Source organism: Scylla paramamosain, chromosome 4 (assembly GCF_035594125.1).
Source record: "Scylla paramamosain isolate STU-SP2022 chromosome 4, ASM3559412v1, whole genome shotgun sequence".
Classification (NCBI taxonomy): Eukaryota; Metazoa; Arthropoda; class Malacostraca; order Decapoda; family Portunidae; genus Scylla; species Scylla paramamosain.
This window is the reverse complement of record NC_087154.1, coordinates 13,750,745-13,775,744: the sequence shown is the minus strand read 5'-3', so window position 1 is coordinate 13,775,744 and position 25,000 is coordinate 13,750,745. Positions and strand designations below refer to the sequence as shown.

At 37.5% G+C, this 25,000-nt stretch overlaps 1 protein-coding gene across 1 annotated transcript in view; it reads right to left on the bottom strand.

Annotated features, from left to right (window-relative positions):
* The window catches only part of LOC135099765 (histone-lysine N-methyltransferase 2C-like), a 157,089-nt gene that overhangs the window by 84,896 nt on the left and 47,193 nt on the right, over positions 1 to 25,000 (bottom strand). The window contains exons 7-10 of the mRNA XM_064002278.1: positions 12,144 to 12,262; positions 10,020 to 10,174; positions 8,197 to 8,314; positions 935 to 1,098 (exon numbers count right to left, since the gene is read on the bottom strand). Of these exons, the coding sequence (XP_063858348.1) occupies positions 935 to 1,098; positions 8,197 to 8,314; positions 10,020 to 10,174; positions 12,144 to 12,262 (556 nt within the window). The remainder of the gene's footprint in view (positions 1 to 934; positions 1,099 to 8,196; positions 8,315 to 10,019; positions 10,175 to 12,143; positions 12,263 to 25,000) is intronic.

Genomic DNA, 25,000 nt, shown 5'->3' with positions numbered 1-25,000 from the left:
CAAGACACTAAAGAAGTATATATATAATAACCAATTCATGTTGTCCACTTGCTTAAAGGAGTCAAATGGAGAGGGTTATAATAGATAGTAATAGTATATTTTCCAAATATGGCAGCCAAGGAAAAGGAGGAATAAACCAATACATAGCACATGTGAAATAAGTATTCGCTGAGTACTTGGATCTAATGAGGTCTTCACAAAATAGCAAATTCTTATTGCAACACTTTTAGGTGAACTGGTCACATATAATGATGGTTTTCTACAGTTCTGTTAATGCTTGTAGGTGTGGTGAATATAAACTTTAGCAACTACTAGAAACTAGACACAATGCAAGGTGGTAATGCTATCAAATGAACCATGAACTGTAGATCACATCATGACCATCTTTATAGAACCCTGCTGCCTCCCAGCTTATCAAAATTTGTAAGAGAATACTGTCTAATCATGAAGCTCACATTCCAAGGCTTCAATCACAGACCTTCTCAACAGGGTAGTCAGAAATAGTTCATGTCCCACATAACCTACAAGAAAATTCTACTATTGTTCCTAATGCTAGTTACCCAGTATATTCACCCCTAATTTTACTTCAAGCATTTTAATTACCAATGTCTGATTATCCATGAGTAATTCTAACTAATTAGTACAATTGTTTATTTGAGCCATTTACATAATGCATTATATTACAACAAACTGACTACAGAGTAAATCAGTCAAATAAAACCACAAAATGCAAAACCAAAACATTACTTGGAAACGACCAAATAAAATCAGTACACATGAGGGGAGGGGAGGGGAGGGGGAAGAGAAGAGGAGAGGAGAGGAGAGGAGAGGAGAGGAGAGAGAGAGAGAGAGAGAGAGAGAGAGAGAGAGAGAGAGAGAGAGAGAGAGAGAGAGAGAGAGAGAGAGAGAGAAACAACATGAAAAGAAGACTCACCTGACATGTTTTACAGTCAGGGCATTGCCACCCTGCACGCATAATGGGCGTAGGACTGATTACTGGTTTGAGACACAGCCCATGATAGTGATTCCCACAAGAGCAGCAAAACAGGAGGGAACTCTCTGGAGATAAGTTTTCACACACCACACAAGCTACATCAACTGCAATAAAAATTTGGATTAATACACACTATTCCTTCATTGTAATACAGTGAAATCTCACATTCTACAGTTTATCAATACATATTAAAGCAATTAAAGATATTACAATAGGTGTTTTTGCCTTTGTTGGAGGATTTTTTGTTATCCTTTTACCTTATCAATAATTCTTCAATGAAGAAAGATTAGTAAAAAAGGCAACAATAATATGAAACAATAATCTTAGAACATTAAATTAACCTACTGTGCATAACCTCTGAAACATAAAATAAAAACTTAAATAGTAACCTGGACAAATCCAAATTTCCCACCATTTTGCAGACTACAGAGTAACTCTCAAAATAAATTTATCTATTTTATATATCTTCCATCAAACTCCTTTGATAATAAAAAATCCTTTGACTTCTTAACTTCCAAAGTGGAGCACATCTGTACTCTGTTCCCTTTTGCAAAGATCTCCATTCTTGAAGACTTCAATGTTCACCATCAGCTTTGGCTTTTCCATTCCTTCACTGACCAACCTGGTGAACTAGCCTTTAACTTTACTATCCTCTACAATCTAAAGCAATTAGTGCAAAAAACTACTCATATTCCTGACCATCTTTGAGATACATCCAACATCCTTGACCTTTTCTTCACCTTTAATCCTTCTGCTTATAGTGTTGCACTATCTTATCAGTTGAGCTCCTCTAATCACAATCTCTTATCTGTATCTTGTCCTATCACTCCAATCCCTCCTCAGGATCTCCAAAGCGGAGGCACCTATGGCATTTTGCCTTTGCCAATTAGGCAGGGACCTGAGGAGGTATTATTCTGATTTTCCCTAAAATGACTACTGCTTTTTTTTTCAGTGTGCTAAGCACATAAGAGTGTCTGGCATGGAGGCATACTTTCCTCACTCTTTCTCTCAACTTAAACCTTCTACTTGGTTAATTACAGATTGCTCTATGCTGCACATGATAGAGGTGGACTACAAAAGGTACAAGAGCCTTCTATGACCTGAATTTCATGCACTTTAAATTTCTGCCCAAAATCATGCCAAATCACCTGAATCTCATGCACTTTAAATTTCTTCCCAGAATCTTGCCAAGTCTGTTTTCCAACTGATCTTCTGCCTTTCCTTACTGAGTCTTGGTCATCTTTTAAGGATTTTGGTGAAACTTTCACTGTAACCTTAGGCAGATCAAGGGCTTTTGCTAAAGGCACAAAGCTTTGATTTCCAAACTACCCTCCTACAGTTTATATCCTTCTCTCTGTAACTTCATCTCAAGTTTCCTTTCTGACCATTCTACTGCTGCTGTGGTTGATGGTCACTATTCTTCTCTTAAGTTTATTAGCAGTGGGGTCCTTTAGGGTTCTGAGATCATCAATGATCTAAACCAGACTTCTTGTCCTATTCATTCCTATACTGATACACTTTTCTACATCTTTTCAACCCTCCAGGAATTAAGCTGCATCTGCACTGCCATTGAGAAAGCAGAGGCCAAGTGAATTTGAGTGGTCACATTGGAAATGAAGAGGCCAAGTGAATTTGAGTGTTCACATTGGAAATGATTTAAGGCAGGAGTTGCTAGGGCAACAGGCTTTTGCCTACCACTCCACCACATTCCCAGCCACCCCTCACCCACATCAGCTGATTTACTGGACACTGAATTTAAGGTTATAAATTTATACTTTTACCTAAGTTCTATGAACAGAAATTACCATATTTTGTAAGAAAAATAAACATTTGTAAGAAAAAATAAACATCTATTAATTTTTCATATCATGGACAACAATAAACACTACTTCAAGGAAATGATGATGCAAATTTGTTGGATCTACATGTGTGGTTTATTGAGATGAAACTTTGGATAAAAACTATTCACAACTCTACAATGGAAATAAATATATATGACATGCAACTCTTCTGTATATGGCAGATGTGAAAAGTGTTGACACCAGACTACTAATACTTTTATTTCTTATATTGGTGAAGTTTTAAAGTTTCTTCCCTGTGATGCAAAATAATCTGATGCTTTTCAGCACTAGCAGGCAACTGCCTACCATAAGGTATGAGCACAATGCTGGAAGGCTAGAGAGGTTACTTAGCAGGTAGAGGTGATGCTGTGGCCACCTTCAACCCACATGTGGTATGACCAGCCACAGGATCTTAATGGGTAGCATGATGTGGTTAGAGGGCAGAGGAGAGGGAGGAACAAGGCCTGATAAAGTGTTTAGCAAAGGTTTGGGTGAAGAGTTCAGCTTTTGAGATAAATGCTGTGAGGCAGTGGTGCTATCAGGTTAAAATAGACAAAGAACAGATGAAGAAGAAAAGTTGTTACAGATATTTTTGGCTAGTGCCAGAAGCCACGTGAGTTAGATCTAGAAAGTTTTGATAATTTCTATTGATGAAGAATTTCATGGCTAGTTGGTGAAACAGACTTAGCATGATTTCATGCAGAAATACAAAGCACATGAGATTCAGGTGATGGGAGTCTCAAGCACCATTTTTGGACTGCCTCTCTATCATGTATAGCACAAGAAGAGGCTGTGTTAAACCATAGCTTGGAAAGTTTAGGGACAGAGGAGTGAGGAATGCATGCCTCCATGCTAGACACTGTTACCTCCATTATGCATTCACCACACAGAGATGGGTTCCTAACATGAAAGCAGTAGTCATTCTATGGAAAATCAGAGTAATACCTCCTCAGGTATCCCAAATTAGTAAAGGCAAAATGCCAGAGGCACTTTTACTTTGGGGGATCCTGAGGAGGAACTGGAGCAACACAAGATATGAATATGATTTTTATAGGAGGATCCCAATTGACAAAACACAGTAGCTTCATAAGCAGAAAGAGAATGTCAAGAATATTGACAATGGAGAAGACAGAGTAGCTGCATAAGCTGAAAGGAAATGTCAAGAATGTTGATTATATCTCCAAGATGGTCAGGAATAAGAGTAGGGTGCTGCACTAATTGCTCTAGGTCATGGAGGACAGCAAATTTGAAGGCTAATTCACCAGATTGATCAGTGAAGGGAGAGGAAAGCCAAAGCTGATGGTGAACATTAAAGTCTCCCAGAATGGAGATTTCCATGAAAGAGAAGAGTCAGTAAGGTTTTTTTTTATGTCTTTTTTTTCTTTTTTTTTTTGAGGAGTTAGGTATACAGCACAGACGAATTCAATTTAACCCCTAAACAGTGGGGATCACCTATTTAGACACAAGTTGGCAGCTCACTCACAGTGGTGGTCATTTATTAAGGCATGATTTTTCACGCCTAGTCTCATTTTTCTCTCAGATGTTCTGGAGACATGTGGCAACTAAATTCCTGGGGGAGACAGGTGATTCTCTTTTGGGTTAGAGATCTCAATCGTGATTTATGATTTGTAATATGTGTGAATGACATAAATGAAGAAATAGATAGTTATATCAGTTATATTCCCCTTCACGAAGGGGAAGTCTTGCCTGACAAACTTGTTAAGTTTTTACAGTAAGGTGTACGAGGCAGTAGATAATGGTGATAGTTATGATATCTTATATCTGGACTTTAGTAAAGCATTCGACAAGGTGCCCCATCAAAGGCTCCTGAGAAAGGTTAGGGCGCACGGGATAGATGGGAAGGTGTTAGGTTGGATAGGGTCATGGCTTGGTAACAGGCGACAGAGAGTGCTAATAAACGGCTCGAAATCCGAGTGGGGTCATGTCATTAGTGGGGTGCCACAGGGATCAGTTTTAGGGCCATTATTATTTCTAATATATATCAATGACTTGGATAGTGGAATTAGTAGCGATGTTAGTAAATTTGCGGATGACACAAAGATAGGTAGATTAATTAGGTCAGAAGCGGATGCCATCGCCTTGCAGACAGACTTAGATAGAATGAATGAATGGACGGATAGATGGCAAATGCAATTTAATATCAATAAATGCAAAGTGCTTAGCGTAGGTAGAGGAAACCCACACAATAGGTACACATTAAACACCCAAACTCTGGTAGGTACAGGGTACGAGAAAGATTTAGGAGTTATAGTTAGCTCTGAACTCCGTCTAGGGAAACAATGCATAGAAGCCAGAAACAAGGCAAATAGGGTACTAGGATTCATTTCTAGGAGTGTTAAAAGTAGAAGGCCGGAAGTAATATTAAAATTATACTTGGCGCTGGTCAGACCTCATCTAGACTATGCTGTGCAGTTCTGGTCCCCACATTACAGGAAAGATATAGGTCTATTAGAATCAGTACAGAGGAGAATGACTAAAAGGATACAGGGGATGAGGAGTATTCCTTACGAGGCGAGGTTGAAGCGGTTAAATTTACATTCTCTAGAGAGACGTAGGTTAAGAGGGGACCTGATAGAAGTCTTTAAGTGGTATAAGGGTTATAACAAGGGAGATGTAAGCAAAATTCTTAGGATCAGCAACCAGGGTAGAACAAGAAATAACGGGTTCAAGCTTGAAAAATTTAGGTTCAGGAAGGAGATAGGAAAAAATTGGTTCTCAAATAGAGTGGTAGATGAGTGGAACGGACTCAGTAATCATGTAGTTAGTGCTAGGACACTAGAGAGCTTTAAGAGAAGATTAGACAAGTTTATGGATGGGGATAACAGATGGAAATAGGTAGGAGTGTTTCATACAGGGACTGCCACGTGTAAGCCTGGTCGCTTCTTGCAGCTTCCCTTATTTCTTATGTTCTTATGTTCTTATGTATATGAACTTATTTGTGGATGATGCTAAGGTGATGAGAAGAGTAGAAAATGTAAATGATTGTATGGTATTGCAAGACAATTTAAATAAGATAAATAGATGGAGTAAATCTTGGCAAATGGAATTCAATTTAAGTAAATGTAAAGTACGTAATGGAGTTTGGTAAGAGTAAGAAAAGGATACAATATCATTATGAGATGGATGGTGTCAAGTTAAAGAAATAAAAAGAAGTGGATCTGGGAGTAAAAGTTACTGAAAATTTTACTCTGGAAAGGCACATTGATAAAATTACTGGAGAGATGATGAATTTGTTGAAAAGAGTAAGAATGGCATTCTCATATTTGGATGAAGGAATGACAAAAAAAAAGTTGTTGAATTCCATGATAAGACCAAGATCGGAATATGCAGCAGTGGTGTGGTTTCCTCATACAAAGAAGAATATTCTAAAATTGGGAAGAGTACAAAGAGCAGTCACTCTTTGTTCCGGAGCTGAGTAAGTTGACCTATGAAGAGAGATTAAGAATGTTGGAAATTCCTTGAAAATAGGAGGGAGAGAGGGGTTTAATAAACATCTATGGAATGATAAATGGAATGGAAAAGATGGACAAAGAATGTTTTATAAATTCAGACACAAAGAGTACAAGGGGACATAGTAAGAAGCTGAAGAAAGTTACCTGTAGAAGAGACATCAAGAAATACAGTTTCCCTCACAGAAGTGTGAACAAATGGAATGAACTTAGTGAAAACATTGTCAATGCCAAAACTGTCCATGCTTTTAAGACCAAACTTGATAGATATAGAGACGGGATACTATGAGATTACTCCCCTCCTGCAAACCACAACTAGGTAAACACACACAACACACACACACACACGCACACACACACAGAGAGAGAGAGAGAGAGAGAGAGAGAGAGAGAGAGAGAGAGAGAGAGAGAGAGAGAGAGAGAGAGAGAGAGAGAGAGAGAGAGAGAGAGAGAGAGAGAGAGAGAGAGAGAGAGAGACCAATGTCTGGAATAGAAGCCGTTCAAAAAAACAGAAAGAACTGTATTTCAAGGAAAACAAGATGTGTTAGAAGGGTAACTTGTGTGTATGTGGCTACAACAGCAAAAGCAATATAAATAAACCTCTCTTCATCAGGAACATCTTGCCACACAGAGCCTTACTGCAGCACAGCACATCACCATGCCCAGAAATCTTTTCATTTTCTGACCATAGATTTTACCTCAGCTCACATACAGAAAATAGAAGTTTATTTTCATTATCTCTGTTAGTAAAATACCATGGAGGAATAAGTAGACATGTAATATCTTCTCATACCTTCAAGTTACAATACACCCTGTTGTTTAAGGGTTAAGCATTATTCTTAAATTGAAGGCAGATCGTAGAAAATTCAAAAGACTCAAGAGTGTGGTCACTGCACACAATGATGCAACATCAAACTTTGGATTGAAAAATGAGGATAGAGAACTGAAGAGGGAACAGATAAAATCGATTTCATCAGTTGTCTCAGACACTTGTGTTTCTGTAAGATAAGGTTTAGTAGAAGAGAGGTGATGTTCCAAAGACTGAAAATTAGATACAATGCCATGAATGTTGGACAAGTTTTTAAGGAAAAGTTGTGGGTGTGGATCGATACCAGAAATGCAATCCAACAAGGGGGTATTTATGGTCCCCTGCCCCAGATGGGGACTCTGATCTTAGTGTAGAAGTTGCCATATCAAAAACTGAATTTTGAGAGAAGGGTATGCATGTGTTAGCTGCATGTAGAGTTGTGCAAAGAAAGAAGCTTGTCTTTAGAGGATAGGCTGTAACTGCCCCTTGTGTTGTGAGACAAAGTGAAATGTTGCAGAGGTCACAGCTTGGTCATAGACAAGTTCATAGCACCCCCTGGTCCAGCATTTGTGAGACTTCACTGGAAGTAATTTCAGCAAATTTCTACTGCCTATTCCTGTTATACATGTAACATCTGGGAAACAACAGAAAAGAATAGATTTTACAATAAGGCTGTCTCAACCTACCCAACCCAGCTGTCATCCACTGTTAAGAGAAGCTGACTCTAGAAATCAACACAAGGGCACAAGAACCTCTACTATAGTATACACAACCATCCTGGAAACTTAAGTTGTAAGGAACAACGACTTATTTCTGATGATAAATTTAACATTATTTGCAATACTATTTGAAGAATACAAATACTTTTCCAAGTATCTGAATATGATGAAAATACTTTACTTTCTTCTGATAATTTGTCTAACACAAATACACCAAAATGCTGTAACGGAATTTATTTCATTATAAACAATGAATAAGAATACTGTATCCATGCCTACCCACACAGAGTAAATAATGCATATGAAGCAATGGCAAGCATCTTAAGAGTTAAAATTGATATACCAGAAAAGAAAATCAGCTTACCTATATCTCTGCTCTTGTCTGTATGAGCTGGACATACAAGAGCTACACTTTTCAAATCCATCAATGCTCCTGCACTCATTGCACAAGGGAAGTGGTACTGCAACTGACAACCTGTTGCCTGAAAAATATATCCTGGATGTAATTAATTTAAATGCTAATTGAATTGTTTAAATAAAATTATAAATCTACCTGCAATTAAAAATATGAAAAAAAAAAAAAAAAAAAAAAATTGTATTCCTCCAAAGCAACTACATGAAGTTCCAAAGTTAACCCCTTCACTATGAGATGCATGGAGTGGTTCCAGAATCACAATGTGAGGGGCAGGCCACTGCTGCTTGCCATGGTGTGTAGTTACCATTTAATATTTTTGTGTCTTTTTCAAGGATTTTTTTTTGTTGCTGTTTTTATTATCCTTTTATTTCATTATATAACTGATTTTCATAATGACACTGTTATTTTGCATGCCACCATGTGTAACAGAACACCAAATAATTCTGTTCACATGACCATTTTTCTTGGGATGTTGGCAAAAAATCCAGGCAGTTCTCTCATTCACACAGTCACATGACTTGCCAACCAGCTCATGATCAAAGAAAAGTTTTGAAGGCATCAGAAAAAGACACAAGTGATGAGTCCACATGAGCAAGATTCAGTCTAGAAAACTGCAAAAGAAACAGCAGTGGTAAATCAGGTTGCTTGTCAGAAAACACTTCTGATAGCTTCCCTCATCTCAATGTTAGGTAGGACCATCAATTTCATCACTACAAGAATCATCATTATCATCCATATCTGGGATATGTTCATCCCCATTACTGTCAGATAAACCATCTACAATGTATGAAAGACAGACAAACTCCTATCAGCATCAAACACTACCAGCAAGGTGAGTTGCCATATGAGTGGTACTAAAATTATTTGTTTTATGACTGGCTGACAAGTGAATGGGATGGAGCCAGGGATCTGAGTGACTGAGGCATGCAAAGATCACCCTCCTGTCTTTCTCACATAATTAAATTTTAAAATCTCATTGTGTAGAACACAATGGAGTGACATGCCTGGTGCATAATCAGGCGAGCAATGATGCCCTGGTGCATCAACATAATGGATGGGTCAATAAAAAATCTTTCTTAAAATACATACCAGAATCAACCACATATTCTCATTGATACATTTCCAAATTCAACAAACATGCAAACTGCTCAAAACAAAATCCTGAGGGAAAAAAAAAGTTCTGTAAACAAATGGATGTGAAGACTATTTCAAAACAATTCTGCGAGGTTAGTACCCTAAGTACTCAAAACTCAAACGTAAGATGAAAACAGACCAAGGTTATATAATTTTGTAGTTTATTAAAGAACAGAAAGAAGTGAATAGACCAGTAGACTAAACTAGGAATAGAAAATCCAAAAACACATGTGAACTAGAACTGTCAAGACAAAACAGGAGAAAGATCTGAAGATCTGAAATTAGAAGACACAATTACAATACTGTGGTAGAATGTGAGGCTGAATGTTAGGTAAGAAAAGAAACAAATATAAGTATAATATATGTATAGGAAGTGATTTATCTATGAAGATAATTTTGTAGGATACAAGCTTGAAACATTTTTTATCTACTTTCCAATTTCTGACTACTGAAAGTCATTCATGTTCATATTACACATTTCAAAAATTTATACTATGTATCCATAAAAGTACCAATAATGTCATAAGACAGTGGTGAAATATCTTCAGTGTATGGTATTTCAAGATAAGGAAAATCAGAGAGGATGCATATGTAAACATTTCAAACATCAATGCAAACACATAAATAACAGTACCAACCTTGCATAGCAGAGTGGCACCAAACTTTTTACACTGGACACATCTCTGACTTGCCCCAGCAACAACTGCTCGATCCACATGAGTAATTGTGTCATCATTTGTGAGCTCAACACTTGATGACCATAATGCACACATGTAGTGTGCATAGCAGTGACCTGAAATAAGTATCAGCAGGTTTGTACTGAATGATTTTCAAATGGCCCATTTCATTTCATCGATTAAAAACAATGGAGGACTTCCAGTAATTACAAACAACTCAAAAGAATGCATCAGCTCTACATTTCTGTGTTTGCTATAATGAGATGACGGAAAGAGGAAGGGACAACTAATTTCTCTGTGAATCCCTTTTCTCAGGTACCATATCTTCAAGAGAGAGCACAGGAACAAAATGCCACACCCTGCTTCATTGCTGGAATCAAAGTACAAAGGATGGGATCCCCTCACTCTATTCCTATTAGGCATGCTTTACAAAACAATGAGAACATGGTGGCAATGTTCTTTAAGAGGCCATATTTCAAAACACAATTTTTCACCTTATCTGTTTCTACATTAAATTTTTATGAAACAAAAACTTGGAGGGAAAATTTTTTTTTTTTAAATATTTCTAGGTTTTGCAATAAATATTTTTGTAAATTTCTTTGTAAAAATTGACTTGAAAAAGCTCACTCAACAAAAAGCACATGCACACACACTATTATGTCAAAGACAACAAAGGAGGCTTTTCAGCATATGAAGCACATGTCTCTACGATAAAAATTGTAGGTGGAGATAGATTTTAAAACATACCATTTGGAGAGGGATTTGAGGTGGGGACAATTGTGTAAAAATGGGAGTAGTAGTGGGGACTTTAGAACCATAGCATTTATACACTGGTATATTTATTTACTGATTTATCTATTTATACACCAAAGCTGGCAATCCCACACAGATAGCCCAAATAAGGCACCACATTCATATACACATCATTTACACTCCTAACCTTGTCAGCTCCTGGAACAAAGGGATAGTCTTGTGGATCATGCTACTACACCCTAGGAGCTTAGGTACACTACAGCAGGCTGCATAATTTCACAGCAGAACATAAGTATACACTGGTTTACTCCTCCCCCTTCATACTGTTCCCAAACCCCAGACCTACTCCCAATCCTCAGACCACAGCAGATGCAGGGGTACTTCCTTTGGAGTGCCCTGCAGGCTAAATGGGCCCTAGCAAATGCACCTACACCACCCCCCAGAGGAAGATGAGACCACAGAATTTTTATGCACTCCTCACTGACATTCTCCATTCATCTCTATCACTCACAACCATTCTTGCTTGTAACACGTCATTTCTCTCTCATTTAGTGCTCTCTTCACACAATTCATCCACTCCAGGCATGGTCTTCAACTCAACTTTTCAGCAAGCACATGCCCAAACCATCTTAACACACACTGATTCGCCCATACACCTAATTCTCTTAAAACACCAATTCTTTTTATCTCCTCATTTCTTATTTTATCCTTTACATTACTGTACACAGAGAATTATCACTGTATCAAAGAAGTTGGTAATCTCCTACAAGCTCAGAATTAGCACATGATAGGTGGATATGAGAGTGCAAAAAATAGTTAATGGGCTACACCTCATAGACAAAGGGATATGGAGATGAAAATCACATGATACAAGTTATGCTTGAATTATGAGTTACAAGGAAAAACATAAGACCCCTGTGACAGTAAAATTGGCTTATTCCTGATAGACTTGGGAATGCTGCAGAACTGAGACCATATAGTGTGGTCAATGAGGATATGTTCTCTTCCCCTAGGAGGCTTGGAGGTTAAGAAGTCAAGAAATGTTTGTGTGTGGTGATCTAGTTTAAAGACAAATAGACCCTGACAAAGAAGACTTTTGGATTTGAGTTTTACTTGACTGCTAAAGTAAAATATATATATATATATATATATATATATATATATATATATATATATATATATATATATATATATATATACACTGGAAATTAAAACTACACATATATGTGCCCATCTCAACCAAATTCATGTAAACACAAGAGTATACCATAACAAGACTATAAAACTGAGGGTTATACATGCACATCTATACACCTGTTCTGACTAACTTACCAGTTGGCTCAAATAACAATGATATACTGGGAAGTTCTGTGTGTCCAACAAGAGATATTTCATCTACAGGTTCAGGTAAAATTCCTCCTACTTGTTTTCTTGGTGATTTCCCTTTGTCTCTGGAAAAAAAAAAAAAGGGAAGATCTGTTAAGAAAAAGATGAAGTATTCTGTAAACAGCAGACTAAGTTTTTTTTTACAGAAATATACCTGCAAACAGTAATAATTATCAATAACTGTTGACAACTTGTCATTGCACATGGTTGTTTATCAAAAGTACTTACCAAATCTTATAATTTTGATTTCATTATATTTATTTATAAATAAGGGCATAACAATGTGGCAACTCCCATTGCTCACCACTGTTTGTTTTCTTTTTTCCAGCTTTGCACCAACATTTAATTTAATTCTTAATCCCACTAATATGGCCATGCCATATTAATGTCTGTTCTTTTTTTCATCCAATACATCACTCCATGTTTCACACTGTCTGCAGAGGTGCTCATACATCTGTTATACACAGTTTGTTCTCACTTTCCCATTTTGTCACTCCATATAACAATTTTAGTTAACCCATCTCCACAATACACACTCTTGATTGTTGTGCTCTATTCCATATCCAGGTATCTGACATCAATGCTGACAGGTGAATATTATTCCTTTAACTTCTCTTGAAATCTATTAATACATTTCTCCCTTCCATAACTTTTGCACATAATCTTACAGCACACCTAACTTTTATGGGTACTCTTTTATTTCCTCATCCATCTTACTATTGTTACTTGGCCATATTCCCAGATACTAATCTCTTTTTCTTTTTCCACTTATCTCTCCTCATTACCACTTCACACATTTGCACAGGTGGCACACTCACCTATTAAGTCACACACCTCTTTTTCCTCTTAAAAACATCATTTTACTTTTCTCAGTATTCATATTAATCTTCCAATCTCATACATACATTATAGAATCTATCCACCATTTTCAGCGCATTCATATTAATCTTCCAATCTCAGACATACATTATAGAATTTATCCATCACTCTTTCACTCTCTACAAGTAAGGGTGTCATCTGCAAACAGACATGCTACAACAGTCCATAACACTCCCTCCATTCTGCTTCAGCCAAGCACCAACATTTTCTTTTTTAACTTCCATTTCCCTCTAATAGCTATCCATAAAATTATTAAACAACTTAGGGAACATCACATATCCCTGTCTCACTCTTGCTCCTATAAAAGAAATAAATAAAACATTTGTAAGTAAATAAATATATAAATAAAAAAACTATTTCTAAGCATTCCCTCCACCCTCAAACACTTGCATCTCAAAAGTAATAACCAGCTTTACACAACATATATTTCAAGAACATTCCAAAGGGCCCTATCAACTCTATGTTTTCTCTTGGTCCAAGAAAGCTGCAAACAATTTTTAAACCACGCCAAAGTAATTCTCTTAACTGAATCAGAAACATCTGATCAACACCATCTTTACAATTCTTATATCCTCCTTTTTCCCTATAACTTTCATCATTAATTCTTCTAACTATAAAAAAATTCTTTGACTAATTTCTTTAGAGGAGCACATCCTGACTCTCTTCCCTTTTGCAGAGATCTCCATAATTGGAGACCTAAACATCCACCACCAACTTTGGCTTTCCTCTCCCTTCACTGACCAACCTGGTTAACTAGCCTTCAACTTTGCTATCCTTCATGACCTAGAGCAATTGGTACAACATCCTACTCATATTTCTGACAGTCTTTGAGATACCCTAAAGATTCTTGACCTTTTTCCTAACCTCTAATCCTTCTGCTTATGCTATAACTCTGTATTCTCTATTAGGCTTCTCTGATCAGAACCTCATATCTCTATTTTGTCCTATCATTCAAATCCCTCCTCAGAATCACCCAAAGTGGAGGTGCCTCTGGTGTTTTGCCTTTGCTAATTGAAGGGACCTCAGGAGGTACTATTCTGATTTTCCATGGAATGACTACTGCTTCCAAGTTTGAGACCTGTCTCTGTGTGCTGAGGGTATAACAGATCTGATGGCGTCTGGCATGGAGGGGTACATTCCTCACTCTTTCTCTCACCCTCAACTTTCCAAACCATAGTTTATCACAGCCTGTTCTCATACTATACATGAGAGGTGGCCCACAAAATGTACCTGAGCATTCCATCACCTCAATCTCATGCTATTTATATTTCTGCCCAAAATCCTTCATCAACAAAGAATGTCAAAATCTTTCCAGATATAAGTCCCCTCTAATAAACTCTACTTCTTTATTTTTCCCTCCTTTGTTTCAATCTGATGGCACCACAGCCATCTCATCTATCTCTAAAGCTAAACTATGTTCAAACCTTTCCTAAAATCTCTACCTTGGATGATTCAGGTCTTCTTCCTTCTTCTCCATGGCCCTCCAACTATGTCATGCCTCTGACTAAGATCCTTTGTAATGATAGTTTTCCATACCCTCACTGGTCTTAACACTCAGAAGGTTTATTCTATCTGATGGGGTCCCTCCTGTTGTTCTCTGAAACTATGCCTCCATGCTTGCATCTTGCCTAGTTAAATTTAATAAAGTCTGAAAATCAATATCTACCTCCCCTTCCTGCTGGAAGTTTGCCTACAATGAGATTGTTCCCAAAGAGGGTGACTGTTATCAAACTGCCATCTGATTGCTTAAATTTCCTGCCTCTCTAGTTTTTTTTAAAATCCATCATCAACAGAAAGGTTCTTAAACATCTATCACTTCCCAACCTTATACTTAATCACCAGAATAGGTTCAATTGTGGCTTCTATACTGGTTATCTTCTGGCTTTCCTTACTGAGTCTTGGTCATCCTCTTTTAAGGATTTTGGTGAAACTTTTGCTGTTCCCTTAGACACATGAAAAGCATTTGGTAGTATGGCACAAAGCTTTGATTTCCAAACTACCCTCCAACAGCTTCCATCCTTATCTCTGAAAATTAATCTCAAGTTTCCTTTCTGACTGCTTTGTTGATGCTGTGGTAAATGGTTGATATTCTCTGAAGTCTGTAAACAGTGGTATTCCTCAGGGTTTTATTCTATCACCCACTCTCTTCCTACTATTCATCAATGATTTTCAAAGCTAAACTTCTTGTCCTATCCACTCCCAAGCTAATTGTACCATCCTGCACTTTTCCACATCCTTTCATGTCTTATCCTTCAAGAATTAAACAACTCATGCAGAGAAGCCACAGAATGTCTGACTTCCGATCTTTATCAAATTTTAAAATTTTTGACTGTGGCAGACCAAGCTTAGTATTGTTCAAAGCCTAAAATTTCAATTCTGCCATCTATCAACTCAACACAACTTTCCAGATAACTATCCCTTCTTCCTCAATGACAGTCAATTGTCCCCCTCTTGCACATTGAACTTCCTCAGTCTATCCATTACTAATAATCTAAATTGAAACTTTACATCTCATTTTAAACTGAAAACAGCTTCTATGAAGTTGGTATTCTGAGTCATCTGCCAGTTTTTCTCACAACCCCAGCTCCTAACTCTATACAAGAGCCTTATCCTTCCATGTACAGAATATGGTTCACATATATGAGGGGGTTCCATTCATTGTTCAGTTAAACAGGATGGAATCAAGTGCATTTCATCTTATCAGTTCATCTCCTCCAATTGATTGTCTTCAGTCTTCTTTGCTGCAATTTTGCAATTTCCTATATCCAGAGGTCATTGATTAAGATACATCTAACAAACACCATTATTTGCGGGATGTCGTTCGGTCATACACATCCTCTCATCTATCTCAACTCCCCACTCCCCATTGCACATTATATTCACAGCAGTTAATAACAATTATAACAATTATCTGTCTTGTATTGTACAGTACTGTCCTCCATTAAGTGTAAAGAAAAACTATGTGTATACTTCAAATTTCCTGTGTGTGTGTGTGTGTGTGTGTGTGTGTAGAACAGTGTTTTTGTGTCCAAAAGAGCATATGTGAGTTTATATGTAAGGGGTGTGTTTGTGTATGTACGGTGCAGTATTCAGTCAATACAGTACAGTACAATATTCAGTCAGTGGATCAATAATGAAAACACACAATGATGTTTTCCATGCCCTTCCTGGCCTAAACCCTTGGAAGGCTTATGGACCTGATGGGGTCCCTCCTATTGTTCTCAGAAACTGTGCCCCCCCATCCCCTCTTCTTCAATGACACTCAACTGTCCCCCTTTTCTACACTGAACATCCTCGGTCTATCCTTTACTTATAATCTGAACTGGAAACTTCACATCTCATCTCTAGCTAAAACAGCTTCTATGAAGTTAGGCATTCTGAGACGTCTCCACCAGTTTTTCTCACACCCTCAGCTGCTAACTCTGTACATGGGCCTTATCCGTCCATGTATGGAGTATGCTTCACATGTCTGGGGGGTTCCACTCATACTGCTCTACTATACAGGGTGGAATCAAAAGCTTTTCATCTCATTGACTCCTCTCCTCAAACTGACTGTCTTCAGCCTCTCTCTCACCGCTGCAATGTTGCATATCTAGCTGTCTTTTACTGCTATTTTCATGCTAACTGCTCTTCTGATCTTGCTAACTGCATGCCTCCTCTCCTTCCGCGGCCTCGCTGCACAAGACTTTCTTCTTTCTCTCACCCCTATTCTGTCCACCTCTCTAACGCAAGAGTTTACCAGTATTCTCAATCATTCATCCCTTTCTCTGGTAAACTCTGGAACTCCCTGCCTGCTTCTGTATTTCCACCTTCCTATGACTTGAATTCCTTCAAGAGGGAGGTTTCAAGACACTTATTCATCAATTTTTGACCACTGCTTTGACCCTTTTATGGGACTGGCATTTCAGTGGGCATATTTTTTTTACTGGATTTTTGTTGCCCTTGGCCAGTGTCCTTCCTACATAAAAAAAAAAAAAAAAAAAAAAAAAAAAAAAAAAAAAAAAAAACACACACACACACACACACACACACCAATATATCATAACTACTACTACTACTACTCCTACTACTACTACTATTATTATTACTACTACCTGTATCGCTTGAAAAAACACCTGTGGTGACAGCTTACACCCTGCCCCCCCAAATGTCTCTATCCCTTGGGGAAACACCTGTGAATACATCACTTTCAGCTTGCACCCCCCACCAAGTGTCTTTGTTCCTTGAGGAAACACCTGTGAATACATCACTTTCCCTTTCCTCCTCTTGAGATTATCCCATAAGGACATGTTAATCCTTCAATTTTTGTCTCACTCTCTCTCAATGATCTGAAGCAAATAAATAGCGCTTGATCTTTCCATCCAGAGGGCAGTTCAAGGCTAGACTGAAGAGAGTACATTTTGTATTATCTCAACTATACATAAAATAAATGTCCATCCTTGCAAGATGTAACTCCTTCACCCCATATCCTCCATCCTGTTGGAGGCTAGATGGGAGGATAAAGTACCATTCCCGGTACATGTGGTGTCATTATTGGTACATGGTGGTAGGAGCAACACCACGATGGTACACAAAATTATATATATATATATATATATATATATATATATATATATATATATATATATATATATATATATATATGCACAAATATTGTTACTGATGATAAAATTCTCTCTCTCTCTCTCTCTCTCTCTCTCTCTCTCTCTCTCTCTTCCCTGCCCTCCTCTCCCTTGTCCCTTATCTTTGACAGATAACAAAGAGGGGAGGTGACAGGAAGGGAGGTTTGAGACAAGAGGAAAGAAGGGAAAGAAAATAATAAAAAAAGTAGAGGAATAAACATAACCAGGGAGAGTACATGGAAGTGGAGGAAAGGTGAAGGGAGAGGATGGGAGGATGGGAAAACATAGAAAAAATAATTATAAGCAGCAAGGGTGAGGAGTGAGTTAAGAATCAGAGGAAGAGAGGAAGTATTGAGAAATAAGTACTCTTTTTTTTGTCCCTATTCCTTTTAATTTTTCCTCCATCCATTTCCTTCTCATTTATGCTCCTCCCATCCATTTTCATTCTTAATCAGTCTCATTCAACTTAACAATTCTCAGGATAGCTCTCTCTCTCTCTCTCTCTCTCTCTCTCTCTCTCTCTCTCTCTCTCTCTCTCTCTCTCTCTCTCTCTCACACACAAGACCAACAACAACACTCATTCACTCCCAGTAAAAAGTTAATTTTATGGGGAATTCACACCATTAATTAGACCTGGAGCAGGACAACATCACCAGGGAAGACTAGAGATGTGGTTTGTAGGGTTTGACTGAGTGAATGTGGTCCTTTAGGTGTGGAGAACAGTGAGAGTTGTAGATTCATGTCTCTAGAAGATTTGATGAGTTTCTATTTGAATGACTGATATAACACAAGAGAGAGATGGATGGGTAGACTGTGTGTATTTAGATTTATTTAGAAAAAAAAAATCCCCACAACAAGCTATTATGGAAGCTAGAAAATATAAATTAAATGAAACAATAAAAAACTGGGTGAAAGTTACTTAAAAGGAAGAGGAATGAGAAAGATGTAAAATCAAAATGGAGAAAAGTAGATGGTGGAGTACCACAAGGATCAGTGCTGGCACCAATGCTTTTCCTGATCTACATAAATGATATGCCTGATGGAGTAAAGAGTTACATGAGCTTGTTTGCAGATGATGCAAAATTACAAAGACATAAGAAACAACAAGACTGAAATTCTACAAGAGGATTTGAATAAAATCTGTGTGTGTGTGTGTGTGTGTGTGTGTGTGTGTGTGTGTGTGTGTGTGTGTGTATATATATATATATATATATATATATATATATATATATATATATATATATATATATATATATATATATATATATATATATATATATATATATATATATATATATATATATATATATATATATATATATATATATATATATATATATATATATATATATATATATATATATATATATATATATATATATATATATATATATATATATATATATATATATATATATATATATATATATATATATATATATATATATATATATATATATATATATATATATATATATATATATATATATATATATATATATATATATATATATATATATATATATATATATATATATATATATATATATATATATATATATATATATATATATATATATATATATATATATATAATTAGAAGAGACTAGATGAGGGAAAGAGACAGGAACAATAATTCACAGCTTGAGTGACAGGCATGGGCATGTGGTACATATGGGGAATGTGTACATATGTATACACAAAAATACACACACACACATATGCACCCATGCACACACACATGCACACACGTGCACACACACACACACACACACACACACACACACACACACACACACTCATTGAAGAATAAGTGTATTTTTTTTTTTACTGTCCCTTTCTATTACTATACAGTAAGTAATATTGTAGTACATAGTAAAATTAGAGTACAGTGCAGTAATGAAATTTTGTTCTTACTTTGCAAGAAAAATAATGCTTTAGTAATGAACTGTACAAAGCATAAGGAAGGAATATGAAGCAACCACACACTACATCATGCACCAGAGTGCACTGAACATATTGTACACTGTCCAATAAATTATCTGTTTAAGTAATGTTTTGTACACTGTACAATTAATTATCTTTTCAGTGTTGATTTCACACTTAACACCAAACATTGTATTGGCTTTAATATGCACTGTAAGTTATAAAATCACTAACATAACACTTAAACCCTTAAAGGACAGGTGAGTCGAGACAAGTCATTGTCTCAAGGCAGGGGTTTTTTAATAAGAAAGTGGCTGATTTTCCTACTATCATATTTCCTTATATACTTAACGTAGAGCTATAAAACCAAAACAAAAAGAAATGCCAACCATTCTTCTTTATAATGGTGTTTTTGCCAGAATTTTAGGTGTCATGATTTAGCCATGAGTAGAAGTTAAACAACAATATCTCATCTCCCTGAATGACCTGGTGTGTGATCGTTTGACTGGTTATGGCTGCAGCTATAGCTGATAGCAAAGTAACTTTGTCCTCTTCACTGTTCACTTGTGATGCCCTGTCTTCTTCCCAGTAAATTCTTATGTTGTTATAACATATTTACTTGCATTTTTTTGGATTGAACTGAGAAGTAGAGCAAAAAAATTGACACTTTCTCTTTACATTATATTGTAATGTAACTTTCCTTACGTTTTTTTAGGGGGGAAATGAAGAACAGAAAAAAAACAACAGTTGCTCCTATTTTCTATTTACTAATGGTAATCCAATTACTTTCCTTACATTTTGGCTGGAGAGAGAGAGAGAGAGAGAGAGAGAGAGAGAGAGAGAGAGAGAGAGAGAGAGAGAGAGAGAGAGAGAGAGAGAGAGAGAGAGAGAGAGAGAGAGAGAGAGAGAGAGAGAGAGAGAGTATTAGTATTGAGTAAAAGTCACTGAAGCAAGTGGACATGCATGACTTCCTTCCCTTCACGCATAGGGACGAGTTGAATAACCTTCCATCCATTATGGACGTTTTAGGTGTACTGAAACTAAGTTGGTGCAAGCCAGCAAGTCTGTAAGTGTTGGCAGTTCTTACTCAAAATAATTATCGCCCTCCTGTATTTGACTAAGGCAGGAAAATATCCTCACACACAAACGCGTCACCCGCCCTTTCCATAAGCTGTGCACTGGTACACCACCCACTGATTACGGGTTAACACTAGTCTTAGTATTAGAATTAACACTGTATCCATATCACTACACATAATACAAGCTTTATGGTACAATACTTAGTTATTTGTTGTCAGACTGAAAATATTTCTTCTGATGATTCTGGTGTACCCAGTTAAAAATTGCATCTTTGTGTAGGACCTGAAATTTTCTAGTGTTTTCTTGCCCCTATTGTCAACAGTCACCCTTGTCCATTTCATTTTCAATCACGACCAAACACTGCTATAAACAGATTATAGTAGTGCCTCTTAGCATCTTCGATAACACCTTGATCCATGGACTGTATCACTGAAATGGTGTTTGGTGGCAGGAACATGGCCTTAATCTTGCCATCCTTGCTGGAGAGTTTGGTTGTGGAAGGATGTGCAGGAACATTATAAAAAAGAACTCCCTTCATGTATTCCTTATTAATCCCAATCAACTTATGGTGCTGGCATACAATAGGGTCAAATGTGTGGTGATACCAGTCAGTTATTATTTCATGGTTAAATCACACTGACTGGTTCCCACAGTAATCAGCAGGAAGCTTGTTCATTACTTCCTTTAGTGCCCTAGGACATACACTCTTCCAAACAATAACACGCTTAAATCAATGGGTGTACATGGGGGCACACATCATAACTGAGTCGTTTTTTTTTTTTTCCCAGAAATACTGTTGAGTTCCTTAGAAACCTAAGTGTTGTCAAGGAGTGTCTTCTAATACAGCCAAGTTTCATCTGCATTGTACAGTTGACAGTCAAGCTGGATCTCCCTTCCCTTTAATTTTCTCAGCTTGTGATAAAGGGTTCCACAGCATCCATATCACAGCTCAACAATGCTCCTGTGACAGCCTTGTTCACAATTCCATGAAGCATCCTAACACATGACAGCCAGCCATCACTACATTTTAAATTCTGATAACCTTGATGACTAGTGAATCTCTGTGCAGCATGCTGTATGTCTATGCCACAAACAAGTACACCTTCAGCTCTCTCGTGTGTACCGCTTGTACACAGCCTCATCAAGATTCTCATGAGGAAGTTTTTTTTTTTGTTATAAAAATTTCCTTGCCTTTCTTCCTGAACTCCAGCTTCTTGACTTCTTCCATTATTGTGTCCTTGGCCTTGATAAAGTCATGTACAGTTGTCTTTTTGAGGTAATACTTGTCCTGTAGTTGACTCCCAGTCAACCCATGCTCATGGTCCTAAATTATTTCGAATTTCTGATATACTGATAGAATCTTCCTCTTGGCTCTCGTAACAGATGAGTTGGAGGAAGTATAAGCCTTTGATACCATTCTTTGATGTGTAAACACATGACAAAACACAATGTATGAGCTGAGAGTTAGAGACAGTAAACACTGTGCAATGAAGCAACAAACTGACATGAAAAGCAGACCAAGTAGCATCTTCAGTGGTAAAGTTTTTCAAAAGGTGGTGCAATGTTTTTCTCCCAAGGAGGCTACCCGCACCCCATGCAGTGATGTCAAGTGTGGCTAACTCCTGCTTGGATGCTGCCTTGAAGGAGGCAGGCAACAACCAATCAGGAGTTAGCTGCATGTGACCTAACTGCAGAGGGTGTGGCTAGTTTCTGCTGGAGAAAAACATTGCACCATTTTTTAAAAACAAGTCGTTGACTGTGTGTCAGCCAACTCCCACATTTTATGACCTAGTATGTTCTTAAAATAAAGCAAGTGTTCAATAATTCTGAAAATGCTGTAATTTGCAAAGTTAATTTGCAAAATAAAACAAATGTCTGACAGCTTTAAAAGGGTCATTATACCCAAAATTCAATAAACAGAATTCAAAACATTGAAGGTTTACTGTATAATCATGCTAGAGAACAGTGATTGTTATTTAAAGTATTTTGTCATTGTCCTTATGGCTTTAGGAATAAATCTGAGTCATTCAGACATGTCAGCTAGTTTCTGGAGGTACTGCAGTGATATCTAATTTTTCCCAGATTTCAGTGATTTTTTGTGTTTTGCACATGATGGACAATGTGCTACAAGATTGGAGCTTCTTTTTCATTAGATTCCATCCACTTTCAATTGGGTTGAGGTCAGGAATATTGCCAGGCCACAGTAACACTTCAATGTGGTGGTCAGTGAACCACTTGGTAAATTTCTTGGCCTTATGACATGGGGCACCATCACAAGTGCAACCATGACTTTCATATGAGGGCAGATCCTGAATGCAGCTGTTAGAATTCATTGTTACATTTTTTGGGGGAGGAAATACAGATATTCATGGCATCTTATAAACCACTGACACATCTTCACACCATGCCAGATTCTGAGTGCTTCACGGTGGGAACTGTGTAGGCAAGGCTAAATCTCCTGACTGATGGTGGCCACTTTACTGTGACAGAATGACCTTGAATGCACTGAATGCAGATTCATCTGATCAAATTACCTTCTACCTATCTTGAGCTCTTAAACAGACATATTTCTTAGTAAAATCCACTTGGGCTTTCTTTATACACTCCATCAGTAGAGGCTTGCAAGCAACACAGCAGGAAGGTAGCTGGAGGTCTTTCTGGAGGCAGTGTTGGATGCATTTCTTGGAGACAAAGTTTCAGAGAACAACAGTAGGAACCCCATCAGGTCCATAAGCCTTCTGAGGGTTTAGGTCAGCGAGGTCATGGAAAACATCATTGCGAAGGATTTTAATAGGTAGCATGAAGTAGTCATAAGGTGGAGAAGAGGGAAGAATGAAACCAGAATTGTCCAAGGTAGAGTTTTTAGCAAAGGTTTGAGAGAAGAGTTCAGTTTTAGAAATAGATGTGATAGCAGTGGTGCCATCTGGTTGAAATAAAGGAGGAAAGGAAGAAGAAGCAAAGTTATTGGAGATATTTTTGGCTAGATGCCAGAAGTCATGAGGGGAGTCAGATCTTGAAAGATTTTGACACTTTCTGGTTAGTTGGAAAACAGACTTGCCATGGTTCCGGACAGAAATATAAAGCGCATGAGATTCTGGTGATGGAAGGCTTAAGTACCTTTTGTGGGCCACCTCTCTATCATGTATTAAACCAAGGTTTAGAAGGTTTAGGTCGAGAAAAAGAGTGAGAAATGTATGCCTACATGCCAGACACTATCACCTCTGTTATGCACTCAGCACACAAAGAAAGGTCTCTGACATGGAAGCAGTAGTCATTCCAAGGAAAATCAGCAAAATACCTCCTCAGGTCCCCCCAACTAGCAGAGCCAAACACCAGAGGCACCTTCACTTAGGGGGATCCTGTTGAGGGATTGGAGTGACAGGACAAAATACAGATATGAGATTGTGATTGGAGGAACCTAATGGAGAAGAGAAGGTGCCAGTATAAGCAGAAGGATTAGAGGTCAGGAAAAGATCAAGAATGTTGGGCATATCTCCAAGATGGTCAGGAATACAAGTAGGGTGTTGCACCAATTGCTCTAGGTCATGGAGGATAGCAAAGTTGAAGGGTAGTTCACCAGGATGGTCAGTGATGGGAGAGGAAAGCCAAAGCTGGTGGTGAACATTGAAGTCTCCAAGAATGGAGATCTCTGCAAAAGGGAAGAAAGTCAGAATGTGCTCCACTTTGGAAGTTAAGTAGTCAAAGAATTTCTTATAGTCAGAGTTAGGTGAGAGGTATACAGCACGGATGTTGCCATTACTCCTTGAAGTAAGACACACTTTCATACAATTAAAATTGCACGTATCTTTTAACATTCTTATGAACAAACTTTATTACCCCTGTAGTCTCTCACAATTTTAAAATTTCAAAATAATCTTTCCTAGGTAGTAAGTTACACTGAACCAAGTGTTCCCTTACTGCAGAGTGAGAAGGCACAAGTAGAGGACGACCAGTCCTGCACAACTGACCTACAATGTGCGCAAAAAGTTAACATGCAAATAGTTTTTGTTTACACGTTTCCTATTAGATTACAAAAAAACTATCAAATTCTAGCTCCAGCCAATACTTAGTATTTTACAGCATTTTCCTTGTTTCTTCAGCACCTCTCTGAGATGCTTTGGTATGCTATCAGCTAAATTTTGAAGTGTCTCACGCTTGAATTCTGCCAAACACTTGCAAAGCTTTTTCCAGCTTCGAGAGTGTGGAGGTGTCACGGTCTCTTAATTGGGTCTTAATTACAGCCAATAAATTCTTTATTGGAGAAGTATCTGGTGAATTGTCAGGCCAATCTTTTAT